The sequence below is a fragment of the Sander lucioperca genome, chromosome 9 (genome assembly GCF_008315115.2).
Source record: "Sander lucioperca isolate FBNREF2018 chromosome 9, SLUC_FBN_1.2, whole genome shotgun sequence".
Classification (NCBI taxonomy): domain Eukaryota; kingdom Metazoa; phylum Chordata; class Actinopteri; order Perciformes; family Percidae; genus Sander; species Sander lucioperca.
Window position 1 is genome coordinate 1447925 of NC_050181.1, and position 15474 is coordinate 1463398.

The 15474-nt window shown below is 39.7% G+C and overlaps 1 protein-coding gene across 5 annotated transcripts in view; it reads right to left on the reverse strand.

The window, feature by feature from the left end:
- col15a1b (collagen, type XV, alpha 1b) overlaps positions 1-15474 on the reverse strand; it is a 60480-nt gene that overhangs the window by 15052 nt on the left and 29954 nt on the right. For 3 of the 5 annotated variants that reach the window (XM_031287764.2, XM_031287733.2, XM_031287756.2), the window contains 27 exons: positions 14491-14565; positions 13929-14027; positions 12703-12820; positions 11845-11885; positions 11526-11708; positions 11396-11422; positions 11252-11314; positions 11031-11108; positions 10782-10844; positions 10522-10695; positions 6742-6795; positions 6257-6292; positions 6024-6161; positions 5787-5846; positions 5650-5685; positions 5431-5472; positions 5046-5108; positions 4731-4766; positions 4063-4146; positions 3399-3464; positions 2983-3018; positions 2530-2592; positions 2309-2398; positions 1585-1620; positions 1367-1420; positions 624-680; positions 301-360 (listed from right to left, as the gene is read on the reverse strand). In XM_031287764.2, coding sequence (XP_031143624.1) covers positions 301-360; positions 624-680; positions 1367-1420; positions 1585-1620; positions 2309-2398; positions 2530-2592; positions 2983-3018; positions 3399-3464; positions 4063-4146; positions 4731-4766; positions 5046-5108; positions 5431-5472; positions 5650-5685; positions 5787-5846; positions 6024-6161; positions 6257-6292; positions 6742-6795; positions 10522-10695; positions 10782-10844; positions 11031-11108; positions 11252-11314; positions 11396-11422; positions 11526-11708; positions 11845-11885; positions 12703-12820; positions 13929-14027; positions 14491-14565 — 1932 coding nt within the window. The remainder of the gene's footprint in view (positions 1-300; positions 361-623; positions 681-1366; positions 1421-1584; positions 1621-2308; positions 2399-2529; positions 2593-2982; positions 3019-3398; positions 3465-4062; positions 4147-4730; positions 4767-5045; positions 5109-5430; positions 5473-5649; positions 5686-5786; positions 5847-6023; positions 6162-6256; positions 6293-6741; positions 6796-10521; positions 10696-10781; positions 10845-11030; positions 11109-11251; positions 11315-11395; positions 11423-11525; positions 11709-11844; positions 11886-12702; positions 12821-13928; positions 14028-14490; positions 14566-15474) is intronic. The other 2 variants (XM_031287748.2, XM_031287740.2) reach the window with 2 other exon arrangements.

The following is a 15474-nucleotide window of genomic DNA, read 5'->3' on the forward strand; positions in this document are numbered from 1 at the left end:
GCATGTAAAACAATTTGAAAAATATCTGTGAATAGTGGAACCAATGTCATACTTTTCCGAATTCAAGTGCATATCCACATGTTCAGTAATGTTCTATGAAAGCCAAAGCTGTTATAATAATGCAGACCATCAATATAAATAAGTTGTCTGGATTTGGGCTTGTTTTAAGCTATGCCTAACGTATGTCTGTGAGACAAGCATTTTAAATATTGTAATGTAAAGTGTTGGCTGTGTATCATCCCCCCAGTCCAACTGAAAATGGCAAAGTAGAGAAATAAAAAGCAGCAGATGGAAACTTACTCCTTTCAGCCCAATAATTTTTCCTGGATGTCCAGGTGGGCCCGGAGGACCTGGAGGTCCCTGAGAGAGATAATATTATCACATCAGTGTCAGACAGCACACAGTTTCAAAGTGAAGTGAAAACTAACTGAAGGGACAACCCACGATCCTAATGTAAACAAAAGGGTCACCCCACCACCAACAATCTGTTACATCAGCAATTCTTGTATGTCTTATTTGTAGGTATATGAATATATCTGTCTTAAATGTTAAATACATTGATGATTTGGGATCCAACAACAAGAAAATCACAGATCTTTTCCTTTCTTTCCTTTTCCTCTTACCGGTAGGCCGACAGCATCTCCTTTGTCCCCTTTCCTCCCAGGCACACCAGATCGGCCCTACAGGAAGAGAAAGATTAAAACACATCAGGCTTTGTGTACAGTGTGTGCTACAAATATACTACAAATGTGAATTTCCCCTGGCGGGACAAATAAAGGCATGTCTTCTAAAGCATGAGGTGCTGACATCCTCCAGGTTTGAACAGTTCCGGGGAGTTCTAGGGTACTTTGGGTAATTTTTCATGTAGAGATGGATCAATGATGTTTATATTAATTACTGGTCTGATTTTCTGAATCATCATTATTTAGCACATAAGCTGGTGTGCTCTCTTATTTCGGCCCTTGGCCTAGCATACCTTCTCATGAGCCTGGCGAAGCATTGAGTGACACATGGAGCTCTGCAAGTGTTAATAAAAGATCCCTGATCATGTACTTTTAATGGGCTGTGTCTGTGGCCACTAGCACAAATTGTTGTAGTTTATTTTTTCTATAATCAGTATACATGTACTCTGTACAAGTGCAATATATCATTTGAGTACTAGCCAACCAAAGACTGCAAGAAGTGCTGCATGTTTTGTGTGGAAGGTCCCCTACTGAAAGGTTTCTCTTGGCACTAAGAAATATATTACATAAAGAATATATTGGGGTCATGATTTTTTTACATTGAGTTTTGAGTAGCAGTACCTCAGTACACTCTCAGGGACGGTCATTTCCTGACAAATATACAACAAATGCAAGGTACTCACGGGGCGACCAGGGAAGCCATATTCTCCTTTTTGTCCAAATGGTCCTATTGGGCCCTGGGATAAACAGAAACACAGTGATGTACACAAACATCAATTCCTCACTTAGCAATTTTCCACAGCAGTTCATAACAACAAGAATAAAAATATTTGTGTGGAGCTTGTCCTAATTAACAAATGTGAGTCTGTAGATGTTAATGTTCTATTTGATATTAACTCACCATAAGTCCAGCAGGTCCAGGGAACCCACGGTCACCCTATGCATTACAAAGCAGAAAAGCAAAATGACACATGAGAATACAAAGAGGATGTGATATGATATTTCAGTTCTCTAGAACAACTGAAGAATATTCCCATCTTCACAAAACCCAAGATTTGGTCTTCATTCAAGTCTTCAAAAAAGTTGAGCTCCTTTGTATTTATTCAGGCTTAAGATTTCAAGTGAGTTAGTGTTTTGGTGTTTTGACTCAAACCTACAAGGGATAATAAAACAGAAATTTTTTGACCTTGACTTATTTAGGCAGGAGGGGTAAAGTAGTTTATAATATTTCAATTTAGCTGTTGAATCTTATTGAATTATAACAGCCATAAAAACACTGACATGTCAAGTTACGTCGCTGTAGGATGCATCAACACCAGTAGAGTTGGCAAGAAATATTCACATCCAATCTTTAAATTTCCTCATCCTTCTGTGTGCTTATCTTATCCAGTAACTCAAATGTGTGTGCTGTGAGTGACTGCTGTTGACATACTGCAGTGCAGGTAGACCTTGACTCTTTATTATTGTGAAAAACTGAGTATCTGTGGTGTAGCATGGGGGGACCAGGGCATAAAAATGTCTTTCCGGGGTTACATTATTAGATGCATCATCTTACTGTCATTGACCACTGTAGGTTACTGGGTAAGGTATGGCCAGATAGGGGTAAGGGATCTCTTGTCTGGTACCTTGATGCCTTTGGGCCCCTGGGGGCCTTTTGGCGCTGATAAGAGAGATCCATCAGCAGCAATGGTCACCCCCGGCTCTCCCTTCTCTCCCTGTAAGTGTAAAGGAATGGTTATAGTGGTTATATATTTCTGCATAAACAGTATTATATGTTAGACATTTTTCAACATGTATTTGTGACATGATATTTGTTATAACAATCCCCATTCTGTCTAGTCCTCACCTTGTACCCTGCAGGCCCCTGGACACCTGGAGGGCCTATGTCTCCCTTCGGTCCTCTGGGACCCTGGAGGGATGAAAGGGTATCAGGAGTAAGTTGGTTGGTTTAGTTAGGATGATAGCATTTTAAAAGGAAGGCCGTAGATGTGGGGATTCTACAGCTTCTATAAAAAACATTTCATGGGTCCTGGTCTGGATTTATGAAGGGCTAAAATTATATTAAAGTAACCTAAAAGAAAAAAACACCATCCGTGGCAATAACATACCTACCCTGTTTAGCCCAAAGACAGCAAAAGCAAAATTGGAAAAGAATATGTTACATTGCTTTCAAATTATTGTTGCATCTTTGTTCATAAACGGCAAAATACTCATGTACACACTTATATCAAATTTTCATAACTCAGTCATCAGGTGATACAACTGCTAAGCATAAGGTAGTGTAGCAAATTGCTCTTACAGGAAATCCAGCTCTGCCAGGCAAGCCTTCAGGGCCCTGCAACACGCAGACAAAACACACACATCCACACACACATACATGCACATGTACACGTAAACACAGATGCAGGCAAAAGCAGTAGAGCTGGGTTAATGACATGCTCATACACAACATCAAACACAAAAGCAGCCAAAGCACTTCAAATGCATTGCTTTTGCTACAGTATTGCTAAGTATTGGCTCCTTGTATTGTAGCTCAAATCTCTATTTATGTAACTGATAATTCTCTCTGAACTGTTGATGTCACACATGTAAATAGTGGTAATCCAGGTATCGCCCTTCTGTCCTCATTATCTGCTGTTGTCTGTTTGCATTCAAACATTTGCAGAAGGAGGCAGGTAACATCTTAAAAGACATTAATAGCTTAGTGCTACGCACCATGGGCCCTGGTGGTCCTCTGATCTCTGTGAAGTTGAAGATACCATCTGTAACATTGAGCAGCAGCTGTAGACAGAATATGCAATGATTAAATGTGGCCACTGTCTGTATGTTTAACATATTTAGAGATTTGTAAAATTCATTCAATAGGGTAACTTTATTAAGGACGAAACTATACCGACTTTAAATGGTAGAAAAAGGGGTTTTATTTTTGTTATTTTTAAGGATGTTATTGTGACTCTTTACTGCACCTATTAACATAAGATGAGAAAACATCGTTAAGCCACATGGGATTTATACCTGCGGTACATCCATCAGATATTATATGATATGGCTAAAGTCATCAGCTACAGTCTGTCTCAATCAGCCTTGGCAGCAATGATACAGACTTGCACCGGAGCTAGTTACAGCTACTCCAAGGGTGTGCCAACTCATATTGTGGTCACAAACAGCGGTGTTACAATACATAGTACATAATACAAAATCATAATACAGCACAGCCTTCCTCTATGGAGGGAACACGAAACGTATAGCAAGGGAATGCAAAACACTGCACGGTGCCAAATCATTTTTGAATGTTCATTCGTGTATCAACGTTCTTCATTCAACTAAATGTAATTTGATGTGTGTGTGTGTGTGTGTGTGTGTGTGTGTGTGTGCGTACATCTGTCAGATTAATGATAGGTCCAGGAGGTCCAGGAAGCCCAGGGGGTCCTGGGATACTGAGTCCATCAACGCCTCGATCACCCTATAGAAGACAAAACATATCATAATTAGTCACTTTTATAATAAAAATGTGAGTAAAAGGGCAGTTCATCTGGCTTGGCAGGAAGCAAGGAGTTATCAGGGAAGTTTACCTGCGATAGCTAATTTTTTAGCCACTAGGGAGCAGCGGAAAACAAGTTGACATTTCTTTACCTTTTAAGCTGATATGGAGAACTTGTTAGCAAACTGTTGCTTATCTACACATGCAGCAGTTACAGAGCAACGTTGTCAATCATTTGGAGTTGTGTAACCTTACTGGCCACCAGGTGACTTCATCGTTCAACTAATAATATTTAAATTTTTAAATCAGTAATAGTCTCATAGATTACTTCTATAATCTCGTAAATCTATATTTTTTAAAATCTTAATATCTTTCTAATACATTTCTCTGGTGTTGCTCTTTCACATAACTAAAACTATATAGAAGTGTAAAAAATAAGCGAGATCAAATTATTCCTAGGGACAGACATAAGGGTATATTCTCTATCTTGTAAGGGGTCCTTGGCTGAAATCTTTTTGAAAACGTAGGTATCACTTCATATCCACACATGTTTTCAGCAACCCTACCTTGGGTCCTTGATTGCCTTTTTCTCCTTTGGCCCCCTGTTTGTAGAGTAAAGAGAAATTAAAAGTTATTCATGTGTTGCTAACCATTATCAAGAAGCATATTATGCTTAAGGGTGATCTGAAAAGGAGGTTTATATAAATTATTTTGACATATAATCCCACTCAGACTGGAACAGTTATATTCTCTGTGCACAGTTCAGTTCTGTATACCAGGAAGGATGCACCATAAAAACACTACTATGCAACCAATAACTGCAAATGTAAAATCATGTAAGAATCATTAACACATTTGTTGTGTAAACACCTGCTACTTACCCTAGCACCTGGTAGTCCAGCAGGACCCGGAATACCCTCTGATCCTGGGTCTCCTGGCTCACCCTGCAATCACACACAGCATGGACAGAACTCAAAGGATGCACATAGCTGAGGTGATTTCACCGTGACTGGGGTTGCATACATAATATGTAATATATTTCTTCTTATTTTGCATAAATGATGAGAACTTCTTTTCATGGGTATCCCTCACTGTTTCTATCAATACACTCAAATCATGAAAAGACTAGAGCTCTAAAAATAGCCCTAGATCTCAAAATTTTACATCGACTGACCACAAATATAAACAGTAAAGACTGAACAGAAAGGACACAATATTATATACTATATGAAAAAGAAATCTAAAACATTGCCATTTCAGAATTACCTTGACAGAAAGCCCTGGAGCACCTGTGGCTCCATTCTCACCCTACAGAAAACAATGAGAGAGCATCTTCAACTACTGAGCAAGACGGAGTAATAAATGGCATGCATGGCACACTACTCACAGAGGACTCATACATATATTAGCTGTTAACAATTGAATAATAGCTATCTTTCTGCAAGCATAATGAGTACATGTAATGCATTTTTATAAATAGATTACCTTAGGTCCCTGTGGGCCAGGTATGCCAGGGGGACCCTGGGGAAAAAAACAAAAAACAGAAATCACTTACTGTATATGAAACAATATACACAGTCGCACATACAGTACAGTACAAACGCACACACTCTTGCACTGACCTGTGGGCCTCTGACTCCAGCTCCAATAAGCATGTCAGTCTTCCCAGATCCCTCCATATCCTAGAAATAAAAACACAGCCTGCTGTTACACATTGAACAGCCATCCTTCGCTCTTCTCTGCTCTAAATTAACCTGTTGTCTCTTTCTTGGCTCATGAAATAAAGTACAGTAGGTCCATATGGATTAGTCAACAGCAGTGATATATGTGCGTAGATATTTGGTATGAAATGGCGTCACCTCTACAAAGAATTTGGTTCCTGGAGGTCCGGGAGGGCCAGGGGGTCCTGGGGGACCTGATGGGCCTCTCTTCCCTTGTGGACCACTTGGCCCTGGTGGCCCTGAGGACCCTGCTGTACCCATAGTACCACATTCACCCTGAAGAGATAAACAGAAAAAAGCTGGTTAACATTGAGTTGTCCTTCTTCGGAACTAACAACCAAAAATGTGTTTATTGTTGTGTAGTATATTACCTTAGGTCCAGGTGGCCCAGATAACCCTTGGTTACCCTACGGATGTAAAGAAGAAAGAAAGAAAGAAAGAAAGAAAGAAAGAAAGAAAGAAAGAAGAAAGAAAGAAAGAAAGTATTACTTGTGGAGCACTTCTGCTTTTATTTAGCATTACGCTCAATATAAATAGAGGCAGTCCATACATCATTGAACATGGACATCAAACAAGATTAGATGTGTGTGTAGAATATTAGGCCTATCAGAAAATTGCTTGTAATCAACATTGTATCCCTGACTTTTTCCTCGTCATTATATAATCTCAAAACCATGGTCATTTGGCTTAGTCCAGTGGTGCCTAAATGTGGTACAGTAAAAATAATTTCTCTTTCTTTCCTGTGGATATCAACATGCCCTCTGCACTGAACCACAACAAGAAAAAAGGGGATGGTAACTTTGATATAGCACACTGAGTTTCTAGGCCAGGACACAATCCATCTTGAGGATCACACCTTCTCTCCGACAGCTCCTGGGAGACCTGGAGACCCATCTTTTCCTGCAGGACCCTGGTCATGCAAACACAGACAGACATGAGTAGAGGTAGACAAATAAAACAGTGATAGGTCACAGAAAATATGCAAATATTAAAAAGCAATTTAATGCTAAGCTGTTTGTTGACCCATTAGCCATTCCAACAGGGACCAACGCCAAATCCAAAGGTGACAGCCTGTCAGTTTAAAGGAATACTGGGTCATTAGTCAGTTTCCATAAGTGATAAGATCATCCATGCCACACTGAGTCAGCTACAAAATTGTTATTAACTTCAGTACCCACTTTGGTTTAGACAGTGTTGTGTAAATGTTGACTTACTAGCCTCATAGTCAATTAAGACCAACTCTACTGTTGCAGCATGTATTCATTTTATTTAACAAATACAATTTACATTTATCTCCCATTCAGCTCCTTCTGCTTGAGTTGGTTACTGTCATTCAGCTAAGATGTAGCATGAAGCAGTGGAGTCAGCAACCTTAGAGGCAAGGATGATGTCGTCTGTTCCCTCATCACTTAACAGGAAAGTTTAAGTTGTTAAAAATGAAGTGTATTCCTTTAACTAAGCAGCATCAGACCAAAGTTACAGCAATGTTTCTGTACTGACAACATAGTGTACCAGAGGCCTCAGACTTTTTCAGTACTAAATTCCAAGGCACACTGACTTATTGCCTATACTACTAAAAGTCTATACTTATACCGAACTACTGGCCAGGTACTTTGTAAACTAACAGCTGGATTGTTAAGAAATTGTCTGTGGTAAAAAAAATTGAAAACATAACACAAAATGTACAAAATGATCTGGGCTTTTACACAGCCCAGATCATGAACCCATTTCCATTTTAAACACTGATATGCTAAATTAGGGCCAAAATGTCAACAGGCAGGGTATGATAACATTTGATAAGCACATTTATGAGCATTAAGTGTTTTATGTGCTTTGCTCTAGAGCCACTGTTAAGACTAACATTACATTATTTGTTTCAGTATGGGTAAGACTTAAACAAAATTGTCGTGATGTTTTTAGCTTCATCCAGCACTTAGGTATCAGTTATAAATACATTTTGAGTAATAAATGTAGTAGCTCAATTTTAGATGTGGTGCAAATCAGTATGCCTTGGTATTTGCATTGACTGAGAACAGCCGACATACGGCAATATACAACACAAGAACATAAAACAGATCAGTGAAAAGGCAGATTTGCTCCTTTACCATGTTGTATTAAACGCAAAATGGCAGCTCAAACTGAGATTATACAGCAAGTTTGAGTTCATTTCCTTCCAGTTCATTCACCATGGAAAGTGAAACTTCATGCTGAAATGTTTGTTTGGTAATGATGACAACATTTAAACTGAAAGTAAATGAACCAAAGCTACTTGTCAAAGTTCCAAGCAGGTAATACAGTGTGTAAGCACACACGCACGCACGCACACAGACACACACACACACACACACACACACACACACACACACACACACACACACACACACACACACACACACACACACACACACACACAGAGAGCACTTCCACCAGCTAAGTAAAAAAAAAAGAAAAATCAGTTTAGCTAGCTGCCAGAACAACATGGTTGGAGGTAATATACGTCATTAGCCTGAGTATTGGGGCAGTGAGCTTTACCTTTATCACTGGTGTCACTGTTTTAACAAGAGAAAAGCACAATTAAAGTAATATAAATAAAGCACTATGATTGTCTCAAATTAACATTTACTGTAATGTTGTTTTATATTGAAGACGAGTTTTGCTTCATCAATACTCAGGCTTTTGACTGTAATTCTGCCTTTTATTGTTTGCTGGTTAAACCAAGCAAACCAGGAAGATATACCTCTCCTGAACCCCAAGCGGACCCAAAGTCAAGCCCAGAACCAGAGGCAAAGCTGGATTCAGAACTGAACCCAGAACTGAAACCAGAGCCGAGGTCAGAGGACAAATCTGAGCTCAAGCCTGAACCATCAGGCCCAGAACCACTAAACCAATCCTCAAACATCTGAAACAGAGTGGAGAGGAGGACAAGGTGGCAGGAGTGGAGCAAAAGGTGGAGAAGAGGAGGATAGAGGAGGAGAAATGGAGGGTGAGAATCATTACAGAGGGGTGATGGTACCAGAGGTAGCGGGAGGATAAAAGACAGACTGGTCATTGGTCATGACACACACAAATATTGATCACTACAATATGATTAAAGAAGACACACAAACTGAAGGTGAATTTGGATTGGAAATAGAAGAGAAGATAGAGAACAAGAAAGACAGACAGTATACAATGACAATACAGCAACACAGCTAGTAAAACATTAAGGTAAAGGTAGTAGTTGCATGATAATAATGTAATTGATAAGGTAACAAATCTTACAAAGCATGCTACAACATATAAACATTTTACAGTATTCAAACGCTTTAATGCAAAATGGAACTTGACAGCTGATGCTCAAAACCAGTCACTTTAAGTTTTAGCCTCACAATTTTCATTTTATGAGTTATCATTAAGAGTTCACAGGCCTTTTGAAAGCAAATTTTGCAGAATGAAGACATGTATAGTCAATACTGCTCACAATATATACATATATTTAATTTGACCATTGCCATACTGACAATGTTTGATTAAGTATCCATTGTCTACCATCCAACATTATTTTTGTTGAGATGGATAATTTTTTCACTTGTTTTTAAATGATTTGATGCTAATCAAATGTGTGTCTGTAGGTCCTATACGTAGCCTCTGCATGTCTCTACATGAATAAGTAATTCATATAATAATACTTCTGGACCGTTTAATGCAAATTATTTGCAATTAAAATAAACAAACAGGTCTGTAAGTCTTATGTGCGGAAGTGAGTGAGAAAAAACTCTGATGATCAGTTTTCTAAGTCTGATCTAAATTGTTTTCTCTCCTGTGTTTATTAAACCTAATACACATTTCTAAATTACTTAATTATTTTTTTCATCTGTGAAACAGGTGAAGAAAAGTTTTGCCAGAATATTGTTAATAATAAAGTGTTTGTTGTTGTAATACTCATTTTGGCCAAAAGAGGCTGAAGGGCACCACTCTAAACATAAGGTAGGCTACATATATTGTGTGTTAGAAAGTTATGTAACATTACTGTCATGTCTTTATTCTGGCTAGAAATGTATGTAAAGCTTTAGTGCATAACTTTTTAATATTAATGAACGTCCGTTACATTCAAGCCATTGCCAAATGAGTTGATACAAAGCTAATTAAGACACATCAGCTCCACACAACTCTCGCTGTATTTCTCATCATGGCTATGTTCAGAAGATTGTGTCGTCCAGTGACTTCACTTGAGTGAAGATAATTACCTCTTATGAAGAGTCCATCATGTTTTTTTGTTAATCCTGTGTGTCCTCCTTGGCTACTAGAAACTGTGTGGAGGAGGGGTGTGGGTGCGCAATCATGGAAGGCTTGTATCATGTGGACGCACCAACAGTGTTGTTGTCATTACTTAGAATTCCTCATGGGGGAGACAGAAACTACGCGTTATAGCTTTGAGTAATCGGTGCTGGAACATGGGGTAGTGGTGCACTTCAGCCTCTTGTGGCCTCTTTTGTGAACAAAAAAAAGAGCAATTATAATTCACCTGCCAAAACCACCTATTTTGCAGATGATGAAAAAAGAAAACTTGCCTCTCAGGCCTTCCGTACTTACGTTTGTTCATAACTAAATTTAACTGAAAGTTGAATACTGTATGTCTTTTATCCCGGTAACTTACTGGTATTCCAGGTCTGCCTGGGAGCCCGTCTCTGCCAGGGGTACCGGGTGGTCCAGCAAGCCCTGGAGAGAGGCCTTCAGCTGTGTCAGATGATGACAGGTTTCCAGTACCACCAGCATCAGGACGTCCTGGAGGCCCTGGAGGCCCTGGAGGCCCTGGTGGACCAGGAAGACCCTGATGAAAAGAGAATTCCTATTATTTCCACTGTGCAGATTAAACTATGAGACCATCGTGTCTATCTCTGCTGCCTTTTTTCTTACCCTGATGACTTCAGTGTCGCTGTCCAGGTCTTCAAACCCAGAACCCAGGGCATCTGCTCCATACTATCACACAGATAAACACACAGTCTAACACATACTGTACATACTCAGGTTGCCAACTATGCTTGACCCTCATCTACATTTACTACATGCTGATTTCATCACAAAGAAATGCAGAATAATACCACAAGTACATGTTACGTGTAGAGCAAAAAGACACAGATTAAAACCATAAACCGTGATACTCACCGGTACACTGCGTGATCTGGGGGGTCCAGGAGGCCCAGGGAGGCCGGGAGGGCCTGGTTCACCAACTCCTGGGTCTCCCTGTAGAGAGGGAAGGGAAGAGGAAAGAGGACAGGATGAAAAGATCTGTCTTTTACAGTACATTTGGTGACATACAATAAAAGGGATTTTGAATTATGAGTCATAATAAGTTATTGATTGCAACTTGTGTGCTTTGGTCGTACCTTCTCTCCTTTAGCTCCAGCTTCTCCATCCAAACCTGGAACTCCCTGAGATCCTCTCTGACCCTGGATGTAAAAACACAGATGAGGTATTACATGTGATATAAATCATTGCAAAGAAGACAGAAGAAGACATAACTAACTTACTGGATCTCCTTTATCCCCCTTGCTTCCCTGTGAAGACAGAGAAGGATTTACGATCAGTACTAAATCTTATGAACTCAGGTCTATAAAACAGTGGCAACACACACACTTTCTATCTTGTGTGCGTACACACCGCCTGTCCATCTTTCCCTGGCAGTCCTGGGGATCCAGGGATTCCTGGTGGTCCTTGTGTGCCTCTTGGTCCAGGCTGAGCTTGCCCAGGTAGAGGGGTGGGGCCTGGGTGACCAGGTGGGCCAGGTGGACCTCTGGGTCCAGGATCTCCACGCTCTCCTTTTAACCCATGCCTGACATGACCCTGGAAATTCAAGTAAAAAAAACATTGGGTGTGTAAAAACACACACACTAAAAATATGCTGTTGTGCAGAATATTTCAAACATGTCATAATGTCTGACAGCAAAATAAGAGCGAGAAAGTCCCCGTCTGAACTTACATCTCCTGATCTCTCCCCTGGCTCCTCTGTCTGGTGTGGCCCTGTACACAGCATATGACATCATCAACCAGTTTGATCAATCAGATTCTTATGAGGATAACACCACCCATAACTGTAACTTGCCACTTGTCGAGCATGACACAGACATTTGTACTGTAACAGTTTTGTGACAATCAAAGAGCCATACTAAAAAAATATATAAATACAGTATAATGCTTTAAGTACCTATTTGCTGTTGTTGTCTACATTATATTGTATTATCTATCTATTTATCTACATGCTTTTTTGTTGCATCTGTTGCTGCTTTAACAAATTGCCTAATCTGGTCCTATCAGAATATAATTACATCTATAGGAAACTGCTTTTTATTTAACTAGTGCACAGTAAATTCACTCAAGTATGCTCTCTTTTCAAGGTATGGCATCACTCACACATTCAAAAACATTCACACCTGGAACCATATTACGATGATCTTTTAGTAGCATTTCTGGAGCTGTAATGTGCCTTCCTGAGAAAAGGCAAAGAAGAACTAGCACCACTCTTTCATTTCTCCAACCCACGTTTATCATGCTAGTTTGGGTATCAAAATCCTGCTTTTCTAAGCTTTAGGCCACCACTGCCCCTGTTGAGGCGGCCAATGAAAACATTAGCAGATCTTCCGTAGAAATTATTCTTTGCATTGATGTTGATCATGAAGTACAAAATCCTAACAGCCAAGAAACTGTAAGTACAGTACAGTGTGTTTCCTATACATACTATACATAGTCACAAAGCACTTTAACCACAGAAGTAGACCAGATTGATGAGCTGTTAAAGACACAGAACACATGAATACTGTACATTGAGGGTCACTCTGACCTCTCATCTGTATCTCTTCACTGGCCTCAGTTGGGGTCTGGTGACCGGAGTACTCATCAAGCTCCACCTCTGGCACCTCAGTGGGCGGAGCTCTGACTGGAACACTGTCCTCCTCCTCCTCCTCCTCAGAGAAATCAAAAAGATGAGCAGGTCAATAGGTCACCCAAATTAAAATGATTCTTCCTGTGAGAAGCACAATTTTGCTTAGCAAATACTGTATCCCGGCTCATGAACAACCATCAATTTTAGCCAAACCTTAGTGCTGAAAGAAAATTCAGAGGATGAAAAATCATTACATCCATTGCAAGTTGAATGGAAATTTGCTTATCAACTTTTAAGGTATGTTGTCATTGACTTAAGTAGCAAACAAAATGGAGGGTGATAACAAAAGTAAAAGTGAGATACAATCAGAGATGGACACATGGTTAAAGAATCCTTCAAAATGAAACCATTTGAGTAACTTGCAGTGTGCGAAATAGTTTTATCACATAGTAAAAGAGCACATACTGTACAAGTGAAACTGTTAATTTAACAGGATTTGTCCTATTTGTGGGCACTGTTGCTGATGAAGGTCTCCAGACCGGACAAGAAAGCATCAACCAGGACTTTAATATCTAACAGTTATTCAGCTGCTGAAGGACAGTTTCCTTTGAAGCTTCAAAGTCAATGTTGAATATGGGATGTTTAGGGTCAGACTGACTTCCTGGTTGTAGGAAAATTAAAGTTGGTACCGGAACAGAGATGAAACACACACACACACACACACACACACACACACACACACGGAGGAGTGCTGTTTTTAGGGTTCTGATGATAAGAAAGGGGGTGTATACATACACAGCAGAGGACACAACTAGCTGACACACACACGCACGCACGCACGAACGCACGCACACACGCATGCACACACACGCGCGCACACACACACACACACACACACACACACACACACACACACACACACACACACACACACACACACACACACACACACACACACATTTAGAGCCCTTCCTGCTGACTTTGGGTGCCTCTTAGTAAACATCGTTTTTTTCAGACCTTGTCACCCAAACTTCTAAAAAGCATGACATATATGCCAAAGACATCTAGTATTTTTCTATTTGATGTAATGATGCTGCCGCACAAAACATGACACCACCTGTAAGCACCTTTCAACAGATATCTTTTCAGGTACTTGCTCCCAGCACTTCATCCAGCCAACGTACCTGTGCTGTGCCATGTTTTCTGTCGTGTGTGTTCTTCATCATTTCCTCCTCTGTCTCTCTGTCATCCAAAGCATCATCTCCACTGGTGTATCCCGAGGCCTTAATCAAACAACATGTGTTGGTTTGGGAAAGCAAGGTTATAAAGAAAAATGATGTCAACCAATGATGATGCAGCGTATCATGTTTTGCCAGTTATATATTGTTACAAACAATAGAACAAATAAAAGAAAGTAGTAGAGGAAAAAAGATTTTCTGTCCCGAGAATTCAGTTGCTTGCTGAGGTGTTACATTTAATGAAAAATCCCTTAGGAAATATATTAATTATATAATTGACTGATTTGATCATTCAGTTAGGTAAGAGGACCAACCCATGGTAACTAGGTATTTTGGTTTAGTAAAGTCCTTTGACCGCTAGGGGGTACTATTGATTCATGTGTATGATATTTGTACAGAATTGTGAACTATTATGTAATAATTAATAAAACAAACTCCTGTTTTTTAAAATAGTTCTAAATTGTGAGTTCCTTTGTGTCAACAATCTGTGTTTATGTGTGTTTCTCACATAAGGATCATCGTCTTCACACTGCTCCTCAGCTGCTCTGGGATCATCTTTAATCACCAACTGCTGAATGGATCCCTGGAGGGAGAGAGAGAGAGAGAGAGAGAGAGAGAGAGAGAGAGAGAGAGAGAGAGAGAGAGAGAGAGAGAGAGAGAGAGAGAAAGAATTAGGTAACATTCTTTAAATCATCTAAACACCTGGGTTATACAGGTATAATAACTCAGTTATACATATATTGTAATAAAGTTGGTACGCCCCAAGTTAATGCATTCACTGTGACTATCGTCTTATTTCTTACAGCAAGAATTCTCGGGATTAAATTAAGTGTTAACTTAATCTTGGTATTCACCGTAAATGAGTTATGTGAGTGCATGTAGACATGTCAAATGTCAATGTCAATGTCAAATTTATTTATATAGCACATTAAAACAACTGTGGTTGACCAATGTGCTGAACAAGGTAAAATATCAAATACAAAAATTAGCACGTAAAATACATTGTTACAAATAACATGAAACAACAAAACACATTAAAAGACATTTGACGCCCGGACTCAGCTAGGACCAAAGGCCAGAGTAAGAAGGTGTGTCTTTAGCAGGGACTTAAAAATATATTGAGTCTGCGCCTCTCGAATATTCATTGGAAGGCTATTCCAGAGGATGGGAGAACCCGCCGCAAAAGCTCAATTCCCTCTACTTTTTAGCCTAGTTTTTGGTACATCCAAAAGCAAGTGGTTGGTTGACTTCAGTGTTCTGACTGCTGAATAGTGATGTAAAAGTTCAGCCAGATACAAAGGGGCCAAACCATTTAAAGCCTTGAAGACAAGTAATAAGATCTTAAAATCGATCCTAGTGAGTGAGACCGGTGTGAGGTGCAATGATTGACAGGAGTAAGCTTTTGTTTGTACGATGATCAATGCGATCGTTGCTGCAAGACAATGAGAATGTCAACATGCACATTAGCATTCAGGTTTCTTACCCTGGTCCA